This window comes from Buteo buteo, chromosome 11, assembly GCF_964188355.1.
Source record: "Buteo buteo chromosome 11, bButBut1.hap1.1, whole genome shotgun sequence".
NCBI lineage: Eukaryota > Metazoa > Chordata > Aves > Accipitriformes > Accipitridae > Buteo > Buteo buteo.
The window spans coordinates 14,906,005-14,927,468 of record NC_134181.1 but is presented as its reverse complement, the minus strand read 5'-3'; the positions used below and the strand labels follow the sequence as shown (position 1 = coordinate 14,927,468).

At 39.6% G+C, this 21,464-nt stretch overlaps 1 protein-coding gene across 6 annotated transcripts in view; it reads left to right on the top strand.

The window, feature by feature from the left end:
- The window catches only part of MYLK3 (myosin light chain kinase 3), a 63,560-nt gene that overhangs the window by 18,171 nt on the left and 23,925 nt on the right, over positions 1-21,464 (top strand). The window contains exons 1-2 of one of the 6 annotated variants that reach the window (XM_075040151.1): positions 7,376-7,503; positions 7,603-7,680. The exons of 3 other annotated variants lie outside the window; for them this stretch is intronic. In XM_075040151.1, coding sequence (XP_074896252.1) covers positions 7,645-7,680 — 36 coding nt within the window. In that variant the 5' untranslated portion in view covers positions 7,376-7,503; positions 7,603-7,644. Of the gene's footprint in view, positions 1-7,374; positions 7,504-7,602; positions 7,681-8,742; positions 8,908-21,464 lie in introns of those variants that run through there. 2 more of the 6 variants (XM_075040154.1, XM_075040148.1) reach the window with 2 other exon arrangements.

Below are 21,464 nucleotides of genomic sequence, written 5' to 3'. Positions count from 1 at the left end.
TCTTACTTTAAAAAGGGTTGCTCATAGCTGCTAGCTGTTGATTGGGATGTGGAGTCTAAGTAAAAAGCAAGAAATTGATTAGGCAGAAGGCAGTGGAAGTGGATAAATCTGTGTATTTCTTCTTTTCTCCAGAAGAAAACCTAAACCTGCTTTTACAGAAGTTGTTTAGTTTCAAGCGCAAAACATGGTTCTCATGAATCATTTGGTGTCATCATGCAGCATATCCTCCAGGAAAAAGTCAGGTACCCCTCTCTCATCTTCCTCCCACCCCCAACAAGCTGCTTTTCTTGGTACTTCTTAGCTTTGTACATAGAACCTGAACTCCATCTTATAAAACTTAGTTTACTGCTTTTAGTCTCCTACTATGCATTATTTCTCTCAGTCATAACTTAGTCTTTAATTTTGTCATAAGTGTTAAGAAATAAATACTATTTTTAATCCTGGACAGTGTTGAAGGCCGTAAAATGCTGTTAAGAACAGTGAGTTTTCCAGATACCGGGAGTACAAACATCAATAGTCTGGCAATTTTCGAAGTAGCAGTGGTTTTTGTTTTGTCTTGGAATAATTTTATTGAAAATATCTTGCTAATAAAGAAAAATTTTCACATCGAGATCAGAGTTGCTTTATTTGGAGAAGTTGTGGCACAGAACTTGTGTGTTTGTGTGTGTGTACATGCACATGTGAGCATGCATAATGATGAGATGCACGGTTGGAGTCCGCTGTGTCGGTAGTCTGGGCCCCAGGTCCTGGTGGTCAACAGAAGCAAAGAAGTGTTCATCTAAGGTCACTGAACTAGCTGGAGCAAGAGGTGAACCAGGAGTTCTGGTTTGCAGTAAAATGAATAAATGATGCTGAATCCGAACACTGATTTTACTGGCACTGCATGGTAGTCTGTAATGTATTTGAAAATGTTTATTGATGGAGTTTACTTCTTCGGCAAATAAATTAAAATAATTCTGATGTATTAAAGAATATTTTTATTTAAGTCAAGGGATATAGTTTAACAGCATAGTTTATGACTTTTTAGATCTAGTGTTGTCATAACATGCATAAGAGGTGCACTAGGTATTAAATCTGTCTTGTAAAACCACACAGAGTGTCCTGAAGGTAGTACAGGTTTTGTCTTGAACACAAGACAGAAGTCAAAGAAAAGTCACAAGTGTAAGAAACTCTTGAAAAAAATAGCTGTTTATTTTGCATGAGGCGGTCAGCTGGAGGACTACATTAAAACTCTGAAATGGTGATGTGTAGCCTTGAATGAAGTTAGAAATGCAAGGCTCATTTTTTTTAAAATTCACTAAGGAACCTGTGTTACTGTAGAATGAGGGTTAAAGTATAATTGCTGTTTACTTTAGCTTTCTGAAACAGTGGAGAATAATGATTACTTTCTGTGACCTTGAAAAAAGTAACAAATGTGTCTATTCTTTAAGACAGAGCAATTCCAAAGAATGAAAAATGATACAGTAAGTTAGGAAATGCTTAAGAGGTTGAGATATATTGAGTCTTAGCCAGGTATTGACTCAGAGCCTGTTCTTGTAGTTTTACCTCTTAAATCTGAAAAAGAAGAAATTAAACTAAAGACTTTAAAAATAATAATAATTAAAAAAAATTGTACAAGTAGAATTCCCTACCAAGCTGAGCGGACAAATCCATTCTAAGATTTGAAGATGAGCATTAGAATTTACTCTTAGGATATTTTTACAATGACAGGTCTTGACATCCAATGAAAGGTTTTCAAGAAGGTACTTTTAAAACAAACTGTTTAACCGAATAAATAAAATTATGTAATGTCTTTCTAACACTTACATAGAGGAGTGTTTTAAAAATAGTATCTCAAAGCAGTGAATAATGGGCTGAATGGAAATGGAGAAAAAAGCCTAATTTAGATAAATACCAATAGCTGCATTCTGAAGAATAGCATAACTGTCCTGATAGGGGAAAAATGTCCCGCAGCATGTAGGATTACTTATGACTTTAATCAATTCTCAAGGTATTTTTCTTTCATTGTTGCACATGCCTGTTTTAAAAAGAGAGAGTCTCATCCAAAATATTTAGCTTACATTTCTTAGTGCTGACCAAATTATGAACTTGGCAACTTGTATGATGTTGCTTACAACATTCACAGTGCTATCTACTGACTGCCACACAGTTCCTTAGCAACAGTGAAGCTCACGTTTATGTACAGCTCATGTGTATGCATCTAAATGTAGTTCTGGAAAAAAAGAAGGTTAAAGGAGTGCAGAGTTTGGAAGAGGAAACATACTGTTCAGTTTTGATTTTGAGACTGATGGCAATGGTATATAGGAAAATACGTCTTAAAATGTTTTGTCTTTTAAAATCTTTATTAGATTGTTAACGTATTACAAAACTTGAAAACAAAATGAACAGAACCTGACTCCTAGCAACTATAGAAAGATCAAAAATTGAAATACAGCAAATGGAAAAGAGCAGGGGACGCATTCTATTTTTGAATGCCTGTGTTACAAATACATGCCTGGGAAACAAGAAGATTAATTATTTGAACATGGGGAATCTGAGAAAGTCACAAAAATGATTTATAAATATTTTGTGAGACTAACAGGTGGGTTGAGATTATACTAGATAAATTATTTCTGAGATTGCTGCTTGTCAATTTACTACTGCTTCTTTGCTGATCAAGCTGTGATATCTTAAGGGGGTTTTTGACAGCTTATGCTCTTTACAGCTGCAGTAATAGTCAAAAGCACAATGACTTAAAAGGATCCTGGCAGACTGTTATTGTATGATGAATACATTAATCTCAATTTCTGGGATTTCAGGCATGCACTTTTCATTATTAGCCAGTGTTATAGCTGCAGTGGAGTTTCCGTACATAGCAAAGGGAGGAAGGTGATTGTGGTTCGCTCCAGACATGAGAAGGAGGCAGAGACCAGAGTGACCAAGCTAGGAATGGTGAGGGTAGAAAAAAGAAAAACTAGACTTAGCTGGAGAATGGAGAAGGGTATAATGGTGAGAATTAAAGATGAGTATGTTGGGAGAGAGACATGGTGGAGAAAGCAGTGGATGTATTTCAGGTTTCTGGAGATGTGAGGAGAAGCAGGGCAATTTGGAGAACAAGAGAGAGGTGACTGGAGAGGTGATGTGTTTGTAAGAGGAGTAAGGATACTGCTACTCAAGCTTTTCTTAGAGTTGAGCAGTTCCTTTTTACCTAAAAATAGGTGGTTTGAGAAATGAATTCTCCAGAGGCTATATTCTTTTCTTCCTGTGGTGTTTGGGCTTCCCCATCTGTATCCTTAGTTGTGAGTTTACTGGGCTTTTCTTGTGGGAAACAGATTCAGACACGATGTGGAAGATGAACAAGATCCCCTACCACCACTGGGAGGGGGGATTGAGAGTGTTAATCCTTGTTTTTCAGACCTGACTCAAAATGAGGAAACATCTTGTAAAGAAGGCTTTTGAGGACTAAAATGAACCTAGTTAGTGGACACGATTTAAAGAGGAAAAAAAAAAAGTCAGCAATCCAGACTGCTGAATTTAAAATATATCTAAAAATATACCTCTGAATTTCAAACTCAAATGTAAAGGATCCTATAAATCTGACTTCTGCATGTATGTTCATTGGACACAGAATTTTGGTGCTGTCTGTGTACTTTATGGGGCTTACTCACAGAAGTGATGTCTTCTTTAGTTAATGGACCATTGAAATGAGAGGTTGTAATTGCCAACTATGCTTTGTGGCTGCCTCAGAGTGGGCAAGAAGGTATGAGTTAATCCTTTATAAAAAGTACAGAATAGTGTGTGTGAAGCTAGATAAAAATCTATCCAATGCAAGTGACAGCCTACTCATCCCACCTTCTGGCAAACATGCTTGATTTGCTCTTCTCACTACTCCAGGCTTTTTTGAGGGCAAGTGGATGAATGATGTCAAATTCTTTTGGTTTCAGGCTTTTGCAAAAGGTTACCTCTCAGCATTAAAAACTGAAAGGCTGTTGAACAGTAAATCTGTGTTACAAAAAATGCTTTGTAAAGGACAATAAGGTAAAACCAGAAAAAGTCGTCTTACTTTTTCCTTTTGCTGTTCATTCCTTCACTACTGGAGACTAGAAGGGTGCAGGTGCTGTCTGCCTCAGCATCCCAAACTTGTTTGTTGCTGCCTGTAGGGTTGACCTGTGTAACAAGGCTCTGTGCTATACAGAAGTAAAAGACTACTATCCAAACATTGGCCCTCATCCTTATAGAGAAGGCTTGAATCTGTTCTTCTTTGGACATTTTTTATGACCATCAAAGCCAGGTTTGATATGTGATGTGGTATGCCTTGAACGTGAAACCATCTACCCATGCTTGCCAGGAGATGAAGTAGATACTGAATCACTTTGTCTCTTTTAATTTGTTTTTATGGCGATTGTAGGCTGGTTTTGAAGTGTTCACTAGGTAAGTTGCTTTTTGTGAGTTTATTCAGCTGCAGATGTTATACCCACCCACTTTGGCAGCTGAAACAAAAGCAGAATAGTGAAAGAATAAAAATCCGCTGACAGTTGTTTTTGTGCTTTGCAGGCAGGATTTGTTCTACTGCAAATCTTTGTGGGCTAGTGAAGTTAAAGGAGGGCTTTAGATACTGTTCTTTTAAACAAAAGCAGCCTACCTAAAGCTGTCTCTGCTAGTGTTTTCCTTCTGAAACAATGAGAGTGAATACTGCAGGTTTAAAAATGGAACATAATTTATGAGGCTTCTAGCCTTAGGGATGAGTCTTCATGTAAATGGGATTTAAAATATAAAATGCCTATTAATGAGGTGGGGAGGCTTTCAGACCTGGCCTTTAATACTAATCTATTGTGAGTGGAGCAGCTCTAGAAATGTGCTGATACTGGCACAGAGACAACCAGGAATTGACTGCTCTTAGAAAACGCCTCATCAGTCTAAGTCTTCGCAGACTCCTGAATACTTGTCCTGATCAAATACAGAAGGGTACTTGAACATTTCTGATATCAATACTGTGCCTGCTGATTCTGCGTGCATTTCCCTGGGAACACTCCTGTATGCTGGCATTCAGTTCTAGCGTGTTGCATGGATGGAAGTGTAATGAAAGGGTAAGTTACTGGTGGAGTTTGGAAATCCCTTTTGGAAGAGAACTATGAACCTTCAATGAGATGTTTTGGGCGTAGCTGTGATGAGTTAAACTGGGTGACATCAGTGTTAGCAGCTCCTGGTCCCCAATTATTAATGACAAAAAGTCTCAAAAATACTTAAGTAACTTAGTAACTCATAAGTGTGCGTGAAAGTGTGCCAAGGGACTAAAGCTTCTCCTTATTTATTTTTGGGAAGGAAGATACTCAGTATTAACTACTATTTTAACAGTTTCAGCGAAGGAATGTTGTTTAAATTCCCTGAAAATGGAATGTGTTTGTGGAGCAATGCACCTTCTTCTAATTCACGGAGTCTGGTGCTGGGAGATGAGAGAAGTCATCTCAAAAATGCTGAGCCCCTTCATTTTACTCTGTAGATAGTGCAGGAATTGGCATATCTGTCAGCAGCTGGCTGGGAAAGCTAGTAATAATTAATAGCCTCTTAACATTACCTTTTTCCTTTTCTTGGTCTTTGCTCCAAATGCACTGATTTAGCTGTCAAACACCTCTTGGTTTGAAAGAGGAGTTTTGGAGCCTTAAGTATAGCAGATTCAAAGAGTTGCTCTAAAAGCTAAAGTACTAACCTGGATCTTGATTTCATTTGTTTGGTGTTACTTGCATGATTTTTGTAAAAGCTTTGCATTTATTCTATAAGTAAATGATGTCTTGTGACATCTACAAAGCCTCTACTGGAATACCTACACTCAAAGTGAGCACCTTCCTTGTCTCTAGCTTTTAGTATTTTAGGGCAAGGCACCAAACTCTGTTTTTCCTTGTAAGTAAAATCCACTAGACTTTTCTCTAGTACTAAAGAAAATGTGGTCCTGTGTCCATTGCCTGTTTTCTATCCACAGCAATACATTGAATTTTGTGAAAAGTGAACTGTTTCCTTGTGGATTGGATGTTAGATAGTTGCTACTGATTTGTTGATTTTAATACTCTTCTGAAAACACAGTCCAGAATCGGCATCATAAGACCTGAAATCAAAATGGGGGGGAGAAAAGCTCCAAATTTTTTTTTTTTCCAGAAGCTAAAATGGAGAAAAAGCAAAATCAGTGAAGCTTATCATTATAATAATTATATTCTTAGTATTAATTAATGAAAATACTGCAGAAAGGTGTTGTTTTACACTACAGTTCTGTATTTAGAACTGCTAATGGAAGGTCACAAGCTGAGCATTGCTTGTTCCGGAGTGCTTGCCAAATTTCCTAAAGGATTTTCTTTGTCATGCAAGCTTTCCCCTGTGGCATGGTGCTTACATACTGTACATGCCTCTGCTGCCACATTAAGTAGTAGCGTCTCTTTATTAAATCTGGAGTAACAACATGATTATTTGTGCTATTGAAATAAGTCACAAATGTATTAAAAACACTTTTTTTGTCCCCTGGGTCTAGGGATCTCCTGACTCATCTACTAAGCACTACGCCTTTTGAATAGCTGTAGTATTTGTTGTTTTCTTAGGATATGGAATAGGGGTCTTTAATTCATATGATCAGTTACATGTGAATAAAAAAGCTTAAGGCTGTGTTCAAGAGCTTGATGTCCATGTGGGTAGTCTCCTCTCCCACTGAGAGTGGCTGGATAGTGTTCCTTGTGCAAATGCCAGGAATACTGTTTGAGGTGCTGCCACAAACCTGCAAAAGTCTTACCCTATCCTGGCAAAATGGCTCAGCAGCAGTCTCACTGCTTACTGCTCGGAAGATACCAGTTTTCCTGTACCACTATATGGAGCTAGCCCATGCATCTTAAAATTTTTGAGGCAGTTTTGACCTAGGATTTATGGGTTGGTTTTGCCTTTTAAAGGGGGGAATAGTAATAACAGATTCTAAAGCTCTGAAAATATTCTGTGAGCTAGGAAGAGTTTAACTCAGTTTTACAGATGGAAAAGCCAAGGCACAGAGATTGAGTTAGAAATTATGCACGAGTCTGGCAGTTGAGACTGGCCTCCCATTTCTGGAGGTCTAAGTCCAGCATCTTAGGCAGCCTCAGGTTGGCTATGTCCCTTTACCAGGATGTTAGACTACTGACCTTTTGGTAGAACTATCCTACCTCTACGAGCTGTGGTCAAATCATCCTGTACCCCAGGCAGTCCCTGGCCTTTTCACTTGTTTGTTGAATGGCCTGAAAAATGTTCCCTGCTGGGCAGTAAAAAAATACTTGCAGCGTAGCAAGCATGCCCATCTCGTCCCTGGCTTTTGCCCTGCTAGAGTTCCTTGTTCACCTTAATTCACTGGTTTCTTCTATACTCACATTGGTTTTATTTGTTTTTTTTAACAGCATATTGATTATCTTGCTGTACAGACCCAAGTGGAGACAAAGCACTCGTTTTTGCTGTGAGAGGCTTAGCCAGATCTATACCCACACTTCTGGACCTGACATCTCTTAGATCATAATGATAAAGGTACAGTATCTTAACTCCATTGCTTGCTTGATTATTTTAGGGGAGAGTGCATGTGCACTCATCCTGTGGTAAAACACACTTCTGTTTTGATTTAAGCAGTGAAGACGTGGCCCGTGCTAAGCCCAGATACTGCTGTCTGAGATGCTTCTCCATCTGCTCAAAGGCCGCTGGTCCACAGTGAGTGGCTGTCATTTTGTATACCCATGCCTGATGTGATTCAGGTTAATGTTAGATCACTGGTAGCTAATAATGAGAGATAATTCTACTGCAGCTTGTTGGCAGAGTGGGAAAGGAAGGCACAGCACAGATGAAAATTGAAAGCAGATTTGCTTCTACTTCTCCAGAACTTACCTTCCTTCTTAGGTCACCCAGCATCTTGGTATCTGTTACCTTTGTATATTTGTACTCCACTGACACAATCTTATAGGTAAGAACTCAATAAAAAAAGATATGTATTTTCACAGGGCAAAATAAAAAGGAATTGATTAGTTGAGGACCAAATGCATGAGGGGGAACATCGATTGGGTGTATTATGGCTTTTTATTAATCTAACTGTGTAGGTGGAAAAAAAATATTCTAAATCTAGGGGTTCACAAATATGCCTACATGGACTTCATGGACATGTACATATACACTTGTGTAAGTACTTTTGTTTGAGGTATTTTACAGACTGAAGTGAATGGCTCTGTGCATAGCATCAGACTGTAGAAACAGTGCTTGAAGGCATAAATAGGTATGTGAATTCTGATAGAGGATGAATATTTGCCCTTTTTTGTCCATTCTTTTGTTCACTCTGTTCCTATGCTTAAGAAACTGGAAATAAAAGAAATGCACAAATGTATAATAATCATGTTATGTTAAAGCAGATTTCCTGCAGCAGTAATCAGTGTCACTGAAAAAAAGAACAGCAGTCAGATAAATGACAGTCTTGTCACTGCTTGGCTGAAGCAAACATGCTGTCCCTAAGTTAGAGCTAAAGCAAAGTTAAATTGGGCAAAAATAAGCTGAGGAACAGAGAAATGTGAAGAAGGGACTCTTCAGTGACTCGAGAGATTTGGCTGTCATCTTCTGCTGTTTCTGTGCCTTACAGTAGCTGTTATCAATAATTCAGGAAGTGAGCTGCTGGGATAAGGATAGAACTTAGTACTGCTGATAAGGAAGTGAAATGATTGAAATGCCTGGTGTAGTGTCAGATAAGATGAAATGCCTAGTTTATCACACAAGCAGACTTCTAGCAAGATCTAGGGAGGCTGCATGGCTTTATTCAGTAAAAGGCTGCAGGCTACCTGGGTGACCACCATACAGGCCAAACAGGATGGGAACTTTATATCAAGAATCTTCCCTGTACAGATCCCTTTGAGCATGGGAGGATTTTGTGTTTCTGATTACACAGAGAGATTTACGGTAAGGGATTCTTTAGTGTTCTATTGTGAGCCTAGTTTGAAAGTAAAAACTTTCTCGATGGTGCAGTATTGGTTTCTCTGCCTTTTGTAAAGTGCTATGTGTGTTTGACTTTCTTGGCCAGGTTGTGCAGTTTGTTGGCTTGCAAAACAGCTGCCAATGTCAAGGAGGTGTTTCTGAAATGATGAGTGCAGGCTTTGCCTTTGTAAATAAATTTAATTTTCATGACAGCCTTGGCACGTTAAAACTTTTATTCTAAGTGGTGTATTTGTAGTATAGGATGCCAGACTGCCATTCAAATTATGTGGAGGTTGGTTGTTACAGCTTTTTGCTTTAGTTGTCATGTGTCTGAGAGTTTTAAGACAATGAATCTGTTGGGCAGGCTCACACTCAGGTGATTTAATGAGGAGCCAAATTCTACATGAGCCCATTCAACCTGTGGTAAAAGCAGTGCAATCAGCTTGAGCGGTGGACACTCAATACCCAAAACGTGTGCTCTGTGGTTAAAAGTTGTGAGATCAGAACCCCCTTGTGCAAGGCTCTGAGGAAACAAAGTGAAAAAGAGTCTGTTTCTGAAAGCTTAAACACCGATCGACAGACCACAAACCCTGCAAGAGGAGAGAGACATAGAGATGTCACTGGTGGAAGAGAGAATAGGGATCTGCTTTTCTACCATTGTAAGCTATTTATCAAACCACACTGTGTTTTAAAGCTGTCTGTGGAGTTAAGTTTCAGTTGCTACAGTGGTAGGGAGTCTAGGGAAACACTATTTCTGTTTTCTTCAGTTTGTTTGCATTCGTCTACTTTTGGCTTGCTGAAAAGACCATTACCATCCAGCAGAAGATGGACTTGGGCAACCTTAAAAAGAATGTACATACAATAAAGTTTAAGTAAATAGAAAAAAAGAAGTTGTAGGAGTTGCATTTTAAATGAGAATGTCTCTTTCAAAATTTTGAAGAAAGGATTTCCTCATGTGTTTTGTTCAATAATAGCTCTAACAGGCTTTCTTAAAGAGTTTATGTTTGTAATCATCTTTGCTCTTTCAAGAGCCAATGCAGTAAATGAACTAAATCAACAGGAATAAATTAAATTCTGGCCCAGTTGAAGAAAAGGACAAAATTTCTAGTAATTTCAACAAGTTGGATATTGTTCCAAAGCTTTAAATTCACCTAATGTAATGTCATGTAGTGGATGTAATATAGCCAAAAGTACAATATGATTTTTTTTGGGGGGGTTATTTATTACATAAGAAAGAGCATGGCTCAGAAGACTAGATATGTTTCATACCACTGTGGCCACATGATTTATTGTCTGTTTATGGCAACATAGCAGAAAAACATTTTTGTCTATTAATTTGGATACACTGCTCAACTGTTCTTCATGCTGAACAGATAATGATGTGTTTAAATAGTTTATGTTCAGCTTTTTGTTAAAGAAAGATATTAAGCAGCCTCAAACACAAGAAATTTTCTTTTGCTTGTTGCCAGAGGACTGCAAATGAAAGATATTTCAGGAAGGACTACGGAAGGTGGCTTTAGAACCATCAAAGCAAATGATCCAGGGTTTTTTGGACTAGTCATGTCTTAAGGGAAAAAAGTAATTAATGCAGTTATCTGTCTACATGGCATTCTGTGGCTTGGCTCTGTGCAGATCAGTGTTAGTATTTTGCAATAACATGAAGGTGTATTGCCTTTGTGTGGCAAGGTTTTGGTAGTGGGGGGGGTTACAGGGGTGGCTTCTGTAAGAAGCTGCTGGAAGCTTCCCCTGTGTCCAACAGAGCCCATACCAGCCAGCTCTAAGACGGACCCGCCGCCGGCCAAGGCTGAGCCAATCAGCGATAGTGGTAACGCCTCTGCGATAACATTTTTAAGAGGAAAAAAAGTTGAGACAGAGGAAAACGGTAGCTGGAGAGGAGTGAGAACATGTAAGAGAAACAAGCCTGCGGACACCAAGGTCAGTGAAGAAGGAGGGGGAGGGGATGCTCCAGGCGCCGGAGCAGAGATTCCCCTGCAGCCCATGGTGAAGACCATGGTGAGGCAGGCTGTCCCCCTGCAGTCCATGGAGGTCCACGGTGGAGCAGATCTCCACCTGCAGCCCATGGAGGACCCCATGCCGGAGCAGGTGGGTTCCCGAAGGAAGCTGTGACCCCATGGGAACCCCACGCTGGAGCAGGCTCCTGGCAGGACCTGCAGATCTGCGGAGAGAGGAGCCCACAGAGCAGGTTTTCTGGCAGGACTTGTGACCCCGTGGGGGACCCACGCTGGAGCAGTGTGCTCCTGAAGGACTGCACGCCGTGGAAAGGACCCATGCTGGAGCAGTTCGTGAGGAACTGCAGCCCGTGGGAAGGACCCACGTTGGAGAATTTCGTGGAGGACTGTCTCCCGTGGGTGGGACCCCACACTGGAGCAGGGGAAGAGTGTGATGAGTCCTGCCCCTGAGGAGGATGAAGCGGCAGAAAATAACGTGTGATGAAATGACCGTAAACCCCATCCCCATCCCCTTGTGCCACTGCGGGGGTTTGGTGGAGAATCTGGGAGTGAAGTTGTGCCCAGGAAGAAGGGAGGGGTGGAGGGAAGGTGTTCTGAGATTTGGTTTTATTTCTCATTACCCTACTCTGGTTGATTTGTAATAAATTGAGTTAATTTTCCCCAAGCTGAGTCTATTTTGCCCATGATGGTAATTGGTGAATGAACTCTCCTGTCCTTATCTCGACCCACAAGCTTTTTGTTATATTTTCTCTCCCCTGTCCAGCTGAGGAGGGGGAGTGATAGAAGAGCTTTGGTGGGCACCTGGCGTCCAGCCAGGGTTAACCCATCACAGAAGGCTGTAAAATATGAAGGTTATAATGAGATTCAGAATATCTTGTTTCTCTCTAATTGATCTGTTGGGTGACTGAGTAACTCTTTCGTATTCATTACTTCAGTCGCCCTTTGTGTAAAGCTAGCGATAATGGGACTTCTCTTCTGAAAACACATTAAGGTCCACAGGTAAAAGTTATCTTGGATTTAGTTTGATTTACTGGTTTTCCTAGTCCTCAATGAGCTAAGAATCAAAAATAACTGTTTTGGATGTCTTGCTTTGGATTAAATCGCTCCGGCCAATTTACCAAACTCATGCTTATCTCTTGGAAAATCATTCTTTGTTTTGTTCACAAAGCTAGCACTCGAATTCATTGAACATTATAAAGGGAAGGATGCTTTTGGAGGATATGATGAGCAGAGAAGCATATAAGGATAAATAGTGTCTTGGAGCATGCGTGCAGTTCTTACTATAGTTGATGAAAACTGCTCTAATCTGTAAGCTTAATGTTAACCCTAGTGAGAGTTCTCTTTTCCCATGTAGAATGACAGCCTATAAACTAGGTTTGAGCCTGTTCCAGCAGGAGCTGATGAGCGTATGTATGCTTCTGATTTCCGTGGTTGCAGTGTGGAACCTGTTGTTTGCATATTTGTTGACTGTAGTCTCTTTCTGGCATAGTACTTGATGATCTGCCTGCTTGTACTCAAGTAAGTGGTTGGCTCAGCTGATCCTGGTGTTACAGAAGGACTCATAACACTAGGCAGCTCTGTAAACAGTAGCCTAAGCGTGTTTACAGATTGCTTGGAAATCTGTGTTATTGCTCAGATGTACAGTGGAGGGTGTAGTTCATGCTCAAGCACTAAAATGAGGCATTTTGTGTTTCTGGAATTAATTGGACTCTTTGTGAGGAGAGGCAGTGATAAGGAGTGTTCTAACATGTGCCTGAAGACTGAGTTGCTTATACTTCCTCCAATATTTTCCTTCCCATTAGCTGAACAGCTTTGATGGTCAGCTGCATCAACCCTTTTAACCTTAGTGGTGCTGCTCTCTTTCTTCTGTTGACTTGCTGGAGCCAAGTCTTATTTTTGGATATGGCCACTTAATGAGATATCTGAAGTCACCTAGTCCTTCACATAAGCTAATATTGATTCTCCTCTCCTACTTCTTGTCTGTGGTAGGGGGCATGCATTCCACTCACATATTTTTGGGTAACATCTTGCTGATTTTGCTACTCAGACTTGGTTCTGGGAGTCCTGTGTAGGGTTATTTGGAACTCTTCAGGTACTCTTGGTTCACATCTTGACCTTTGTGTATTCATTTTTGACTGTCTTGGACTGCACAACATTTACCTTTGTTTTAATCTCTCTTTGAACAGTTCTATCACGTTTTGTGTAGTTATTTGATGCTTGGATTACAGAGCTGCTGGGATAGGCCTGATGGAGGCCAGGCCTGGACACCTGCAGTTCAGCTCCTGTTTACCTGGGGAGTCACTCTTCTACACAGCAGAGTGGATCTGGGATTCCAGGCTCTGGGGCGGTCTGCATACTACAGAGGTCTAAACTACCATCCTTGGGTCCAGACTCTTGGCAGGCTATGTGCAGACTGCTACAGAGAGCTAGCAGAAAGGCAGACAGACTGGGGGAAGAAAAAAAAATAATCAATGGAAGTAGTAAGCCGTTTTGAAGGATTGGGATTTTTAGAAAAATACATGGTTGGAAAATTTCTGAGCATCTGTTATTAATGCTGTCTTCCCAGGCTTTGTGGGAACTCAAGAGAAAGATGTTATATGCTCCAGTGTAAATTTTGCACCAGTGTATAGTGGTTTGCAGTCTAAATATATTCTGTTGAGTATCCTTTTAGACAGTTCATATCCCAGAAACAAGAGTAGTAAACTATATATAGTCTGTGACATTACAAAACAGGTTTGTTTTCACCTTCTGTCGTGGCTGAATTGAGCTAGCAGGAGCTAGCAGGTCCTCCTTCTGTTGTTGTCTTCTATATTTGTGGCTCACCTTTCACTCTCTCATTTGTGTCCTTGTTTTGGTGTTAGGCTTGACAGTACATGTGCTTTCTGGCTCATCCAACTTATTTACACGTGCCTCTGACTTCAGGTATGTACTGTCCTGAAAGATTCTTTTCAGAGACCTGATTCTTTCCAGCGCTGTCATTGCATGCTCACTAGTATTGTATGGGGCTGAATAGAATTAAAAAGAAATGTCCTTTTTCTATAAATAGCTCTGTTCTGGATATTTTCTTGGTGGGTTCCTGTTCCCAGTTTCAGCTGAAGTCCCTCAGAAGCCCAGTGTGGGGAGCTTAGGCTTCAGGGTCCTGATTAATTCTCAGCATCAATTTAGGAATTGACACAGTTTGAATTGCATCTTCCTTGACCCTTCTTGCTATAAAAGAAAATAGTTTGCTACAAATTTGATGATTGATTGACCTTCTTGTTTTGTGGTTTGCTTTATACAGAATTATCAATCTTAGGGCCAGAAAACATTGGCACAAGTTATTAAATGGCTGACTGGGTCATCCCGCTCTGGGAGGCTGTTCCTACCACGGCTGTCAGTGATTGTTTGTCTTGGTAAGCCAGGTAGAAAGCTTCTGGTCATTGCTGTGGGGCATTATGCTTGTTTCAGTGCACTTTTCACTGCGTTAGGGTCAATGCAGAATTTCATAAGATCAGTTCTTCACTAGATTCAGTTTAGAGAAACTTTTGCAGAATTTTTCTGTCCCTTCTTCTGTGGCTGAACAAGAGCCAGGGAGCTCTGCATTTCACCTTTTTCATGGACTGTATGTAGAGGCTCTTGCCAGGCGTAACTTGCTCACCTCTCTGCAGAATATTACTGCCGTCTTTTCCAGCATCTGGCCCAGCATTTTAACTACTTACCTAATTTCTCACACTGAGAAGATCTTGATGTTCTGTAAATAGATGCGTGACTGGCACTGCCCTACTACCCTTTAGTGACAAATACTCCTGATATCAACTAATGTGAAATCCAAACCATTTATATCCTGGATCTTTTATCAACAGTGTTATTTGCTTGCTTTCCTCCGAGTGATTTTTGCTTTATGGTGCCAGGACTTGGTGCTGGTTTTTTAGTCTACCACTGATAATCAGTGTATCTGGGTTTACACTACAGCTGTCTCTGCATGCATCTGGAGATTAATTAGTCACTGATCTAATAGCAAATTGCAAAAATGATGGTTTAGTAGTTTTAATTTGGGAGCTTCTTATGAGTGCAGAGAACATTCTATGTAGTTTCTTAAAATTAATACTCTGGAGTCTGTTGGCTGTTAAGGTAGTAAGGGAAGCAAAACTTCCTGGGTTCTGGTAGAAGCCATGCAGAGAAGCACTAGGGGGTACTTGCTGTTCTGGGAGTTGAAATGGCTGCACCAAATGTGCTCTGGATTTCTGTTTTTACTAGATATTTGTACTGAGATACCAACTTCAGATGGAAAAATGGATCACTGTGCTTAGTCATACCACTGGGGCCCTAACTCAAGGCTTCTAATTCATACACAACTGTTCTTATGCAGAGAGATAAACTTAAAAAATTGCCTTCTAATTCCTTGCTCTGGAAAGCTTGGGGCCTGTTGTTAGCTGCTTTCTGCAATTCCACTGACATGCAGTATAATTTTCTTTTAGACAAGTTTTTTTGTAGATGACATTCTTTTGTTTGTTTCCTGTGTCTTTCCAACTTGATGAAAACCATTATAAATTTACCTGGAGATCTTCTGCACATTTGAAATGGATGCAGCATTTTCTGTGTTTTTTGCCAGATGTTTAAACATTCACCTAAAGGAGTGCAAGTGGCTTCTCTGTGAGTATTTGATTACTGAGAAGAGTTTGCAAAACCATCAGCTTTTGTACACAAACTCTTTTACTCTGAATCCTTTTCAAAGCAGAGTTTGTGTTGAGACTAAGCCTGAACTGATGACATGATTCCTGTGTTTGTGAATGACGTCAAAGCAAAATGTCAGACATCTAAATCAGCAGGTGAATATAGCACATAACAGACTTCATTATAGGACAGAGGACTATTTACTTGATGTAGAACTTCTTTAATATGGTGTTCTGGTTATTGGTGGGGAATAGTAATGTCAAGGAGTATTCTTACTTAAAATAAAAAATCACTCCATTGTTAGGTTCCTGTGAAGACCATTATTAGCAAGGAACACTGAGCACAGTACTTGGTGTTTGTTGTACCACAATGGCAACTGTCAGATGGAAGTGTGAGGGAGAGGAAAAAAAAAAATCAATAACTGAGACTCCAATTTGCACAAGGCCTGAAATGATGGCACTAACTGCTTTTGCAGTTACTTGGGAAAAGTTTCCAAGAGTGTGTGTCGGTAGCCAAGGCATGCTCAAGTCCAGTCAAATGGTTTGTGAGTGGCTGGAGGCTGCCCCTTGTGTGGTTGTCCATGGACGCTTTGTTCACTTAATTCCAGTGCGGTCTGACAGGATTTGAGGTGCTTGTGTGTTTTACCTTTCAAACACTTAAATCAATGCAATGTAAAACTGTGCTTGAGGTAATCATACTTCAGTCAGTAACTGTGAAGGGCAGAAGGGTAGCTGGGGGAACAGTATTATTGCCTTTTAACTTCGCAAATATAAGTGGAGGAGCAAAGAAAAAAAGTCAAATTTATTCTTACAGCAGTTGTCAGTGGTGGTATTGAGAAGGGTGAAGTTGGAAACGATGGTTATAAATTAGGAAGTCAGTACAGCTCTGTGTGCATATTTTTGTGGTAATTTTTCAAACTTGAAGCTGAAAAGATCTTCTGAAGTAGGAAGGGAACAGAAGACAACGCAAAGCACAGTGCAATTTGGTGATTTTCATCTTCTCAAACAAAAGTGTGTTGCTGACAAAACAGAGACTTTTCTGAGGGATTTGATTTGAAGCCAGTCAAATTTCAAGTCAGCAAGAGCAATTGTGCTGTTTTCAATGTGTTTTGGAGCAAACTCTGGATTATGTAAGGTTTTTTTTCTGGAAAGTTGATTGTCTAGAAATAACCCTTTCTTAAGGAACAGATCTGTTCCCTATATATTTATACTCAGAGGCCTATCACATCACTTCAGTGACAAGAATTTGCTTTTGCTGATTTTATTCCTGTTGGTATTACTGCACAGCCAAGGCTACTCTTCTGTATTATGGTAGATGCCTACTGACTTAAAATTACTTGTACCGGAGCAAACTGCCTTAGACACAAGAGCTTTTGGCAGGTGTAAAACGTGCCTTAGGGTTCTCTAATGAGCTCCTAGTAGTAGTGAGAAGGAGTCTTGTAAATGAGAGGCTTCTTGAATCTAAGGGTAGCTTTTGTGGCTGACTGTTAAAATCAGCAGGCTTTATGAGGAACTGACTGCATTCAATTAAAAAAAAATAAAAATCACTGAAATTCAGGGAAAGCAGAATGAGCAACATGACTTTTCTGTTCAGTTTCCAGAGGACAGGTCTTTGTTGGAGAGTGTGGAGGAGTGGGAAGGTGAATCCTTACCATCACACCAGGGAAACATTACTGATTACCAACTGGGACCAGAAGAGTGGTAAAATAGTTTAGTAGATGCTTGGATTTAAAAAAAAAAAAAAGTTTGAAAGAGTGAAAATTAAATGTAATGAGACAAATTCTTAATGTAGTTTCTGAGGTAGTGAGACTTGGTAGTGAGAATAAGCTCTGAGGTCAAGTAAGTGAATGTGAATGGGCAACAGGTGCTCTCTTGGCCTCCTGAGAGGCAAAGTAACCTGGAGGAAGGACTTAAAGGTTCTTGTTAAGCCATGTGGGCAAAGGGTAAACAGTGTTATCTAGAAATCTCATCACTTTGATGTAAATGAAATGTCATAATTGATCTGTTCAGCTATCTGCTGTCAGCTGCTTGACAGAGATGCATTACAATACTACACATGATCTCAGATGCATTAACCTATCCTTAGCTGTGCTGCCACCTGGGAGCATTATCCTTAGATTCAGTTGTTTGAAAAAGAATAACAGAAGGGGGGGAAGAAGTCAGGACTTGCAAGAGAGTGTTTCATAACCTACCATGTTAAAAGTTTTTTATCACTAAATATGTAGAAAAAGGAAAAAAGTTTGTATGGTGATTGTTAAGATTTAGTTGATATGGTACTACAGTAATGTTGGACTGTTGTGAGCTAGGCAATATTGAAATGTATCATGCCAGGGTCACTTAGGAAGACTGATAGTGCTTTATAGACCCTTTTACTGTGCAGGTGGATTTCAACCAACAGCTGACATGAGTGATGTGTTAAATGTCAGGTTCTTGGCCTTCTAAAGCAGGTGTGGGTCAGTTCCTAGTACAGTCTGATGTCAGCAGGAAACCCAATTATTGGACTAGACAGACTTATCCAGACTGTATGGCATATCTTACCCTTGGAAGTTATTCCTCTAAATTAGAGCCAATGCCCTTTCAGTGCTTGCCATTTGTCATGAGAATTGATCTGTGGCTGCACCATTGCACTGTGGACATGATTTATTACCTTTCACGTGTCTAGGAAACATGTTGTTCATGAGAAATTACTCGCTGGTGTAGGGCTTAATTTTTCAAAAGTTTCGGTACCCTAAAAAAGTTTAGTTACCCTTTCATTTGCTGGGGGAAAAACTAAGAAGTGTATGTTAATGAGCTGCAGCAACTAGATGTAGATTAAGTAGATTTTCAGTGTAACTTGGAAAAGTTGACAGGTGGTTTCTAAATATGTAAAAGATGTTTATTGGTATTTTTTGCCTGGGTAGTGTTTAGCAGATGTAGCCAGATTATCTGCTGTTTGGTTTTGTTTTTTTTTTTCTAAGCTCCTGATGTTTTACCACGTTGAGTCCTTCATCCCCTTAGAACTCTGTTGCGTTGCAACCACTGCAAACTTCTCCCAAAGCCCCCAAGTTCTCTATTAAGCTTTGGCTTTGTTTAGGCCGTATAAAAGGTTATTTTTTCATTTACCTACGTTATTTTCAGCCATCTCTGGTTTTACTGTGTTGTTGGAAACAACGCAATAATCTAATGAGATGATTGTTTGAGCAGCTGGTTTTAACCTCTGTGACATTTCTTGTTTCGGATATAAGCCTCTGCTGTCATTTTAGTACATGCTATAGATTTTTTTTTTTTTTTTTACTTTTCTATTCACACCATCTTTGTATTTTTTCCTTCCTTTGGGTCAGAGCTAGCAAGGAGGTATCGTAACTGAATAGCCATATCATAGATTATTTGTGTTGAATGTGAATTTTTCTCTTGGTTTTTGACATCTCTCTTTCACAACTGGGAGAGTGTGCGTGGGGTTGAAGCCAAAGAGGAATAAGCTCTCATTTCCCCCTTGAGAATAGAAGTCTCTTTGGCATCATCAGTTCAAGGTCACTCGTAGCTGTGATTCTCCAGCGTTTGTGTTCTTTTTCTTTGGCGCTCCTGAGATACTTGATACCTTGGAGATATTTTAAAGGTATCTGAGAAGTTCATTTCAGTTCAGCTCTTAATGGAACAGAAGCAGTTGCCTACACACTCCATCTCACAGTGCTCATTTTTTTGTTACCTGGAAGAAACAAGCAGAAATCCACAGAACACCGATTATCATCAGAAATTTTATTCAGGTTACATCCAGACTATGATGGAGTCTTGTGGATCATCAGTTTGTTTTGCCAATGACAACATGGGTTGACTGAGCATAGCTCTGTAATCTACAGAGGTCCTGCAAGATTCACTGGTATTTGTTGCTCGTACAACACTTCAAGTTCTTCAGATGTAATTTGGGGGGTATTGAAGATGAAGTAACATGCGTTGCAGTATGTAAGTGCAAAATGTTATTATAAGCAATAGCTCCTCGCAAACAAAAAGTGAGTTTAATAGGCTATTGCATTTGTTACGATAACTGTACTTTCTTGTGATGTCTAAGGATGGGTATGCTATGATCTGTAATATGGAGTTAGGCAATTTAGGATTTTTCTCTTATTTTTTTGGTAAGTATTGAAAGGCTTGAGACTGTCAATGGAACTGAATGCTCTCTTCAGGCTGCTGAAGGAAGATGCAAACACTGGGCACTAAATCAATGTTCTGAACAAAAATTGCTTTCTATTGTAATTCAAAGCAAAAGGAATAAAAGAGGGTTTGCCAGTATTTGAGCTTATTATCATCCTGAAGAAAAACAGTCAGTTAGATTTGTTGGAGCCATTTTTTCTTTTTGTGTGTTTGCCGGCAGTTCAAAAGAGGAGAGAAAGGAAGAGGCAATTAATGAGAAAAGAAAAGCTGACCTTAATAACTTTGTGACAGAAGTTTAAAACTTCACACTATAGGCCAAATGAGGCTTCCTTCTTCTCTGCCCTTCATCCCACCTGTAATTTTGCAGTTGCTTAGGGATGCACAGTACAATGTAAGTAGTGTTATAACTCTAACAGCTCTATCTGAGTAGGAGGCAGTTTTGGCTGTGTCTTCTCTGTATGTACCTCAGACAACACTAACAAGGAATATTTGCTGCACGTAGCAAGAATTCTCCTTAGTGCATTATCTTACACATCTCATCTTACACACTCACCTGTGTGAGTAGGTATTAGGTGGTGAAATCTGTTCCATATTGCTGGAATACACGGTGTATGTGGCTGAATCCTGAGGAGGAGAGATGGTTTGTGGCCCTTGATTTTGTTTTTTGTTTTGTTTTGTTGGTTGTTTTTTTTTTAAGTCCTCTTTTTTTGTTTTACACAGCGGTTACCATTAGAATCCATTGTATGTGAGGAAGATTATATAATCAGAGTTATATGAATAGTAACACTAGTAAACAACAGTGGGGCAGTGTTAATGCTTTTTGCTCTCAATTGTTAAATAACTAAGAAGGTGGGTCAAGATTTCAAAAGACTCCCATTTGCCCACGAACACTTACACAGAGGCCAGTTGTGCACTTTTATTGTACTTGCATTGTTTCACGACCGTGCATGCTGTGCCTGTAATAGCACACTGGTGATGGCAACCTAAGTTCTAAGTACGCAACTGTGGATGAGTTTCTATGGCTAGGTTTCCATGTTGAAATATTTGCTGCAAGTTGTCTGACTTTAAGTATAGCAATCATAACAATCTAATGACTCTACCTTTTTCTTTTTGTCCCTAAGAGGACAACATTCAGCTGGTACTCTTGATTTAGTAAAAAAATTGTCTGTTTAGATTATTTGTCATCAAGCATGTTTGTAGGCTTGAAAGAATTAATTATTTATAGGCATTTGGCTGAAGACTCTAATTCTTTACATGCAGCAGTAGAGTTGCAAAGCTTTTATTGCCAATGTCCTATACTTTTAAGATAGAGCTGTATATTTTACTGTGTTATATGCTTGATTATTGAAATAAGAATATATGGGATATCATAAAACTCATGCCATACTATCCCAGACCACTGTGAAAATCCCAGTGACTAAAATACTTTTTTGATCTGGAGAAGTGAGATGGCATGAAATACCAACTCCTGTCAGCTTTCACAAGCCAAGTTTTCTTCTAAAGTCATTGCTTGGTATTCAAACTCTCCCTTGAAGGTGATGAACAGTCCAAGTCTTAAAGCTTTTGATATCTTTTGTAAAGCCAGTTATTGGCCTCTAAATGTCACAGAACCACCAGGTTGGCTATAATTATTTGGTGGCCTTAGTAGACGTAACGAAATTTTTTTGTTTTAAAGGTAAAAACCTTGTCTTACAGAAGTGGCAAGGATTTAACATCTTCTCCAGAGGGTAATTTTAATGCTGGTACTACTCTGCAGTGTGTAGAGGAAGGATTTTAATTTTTAGAACATCCT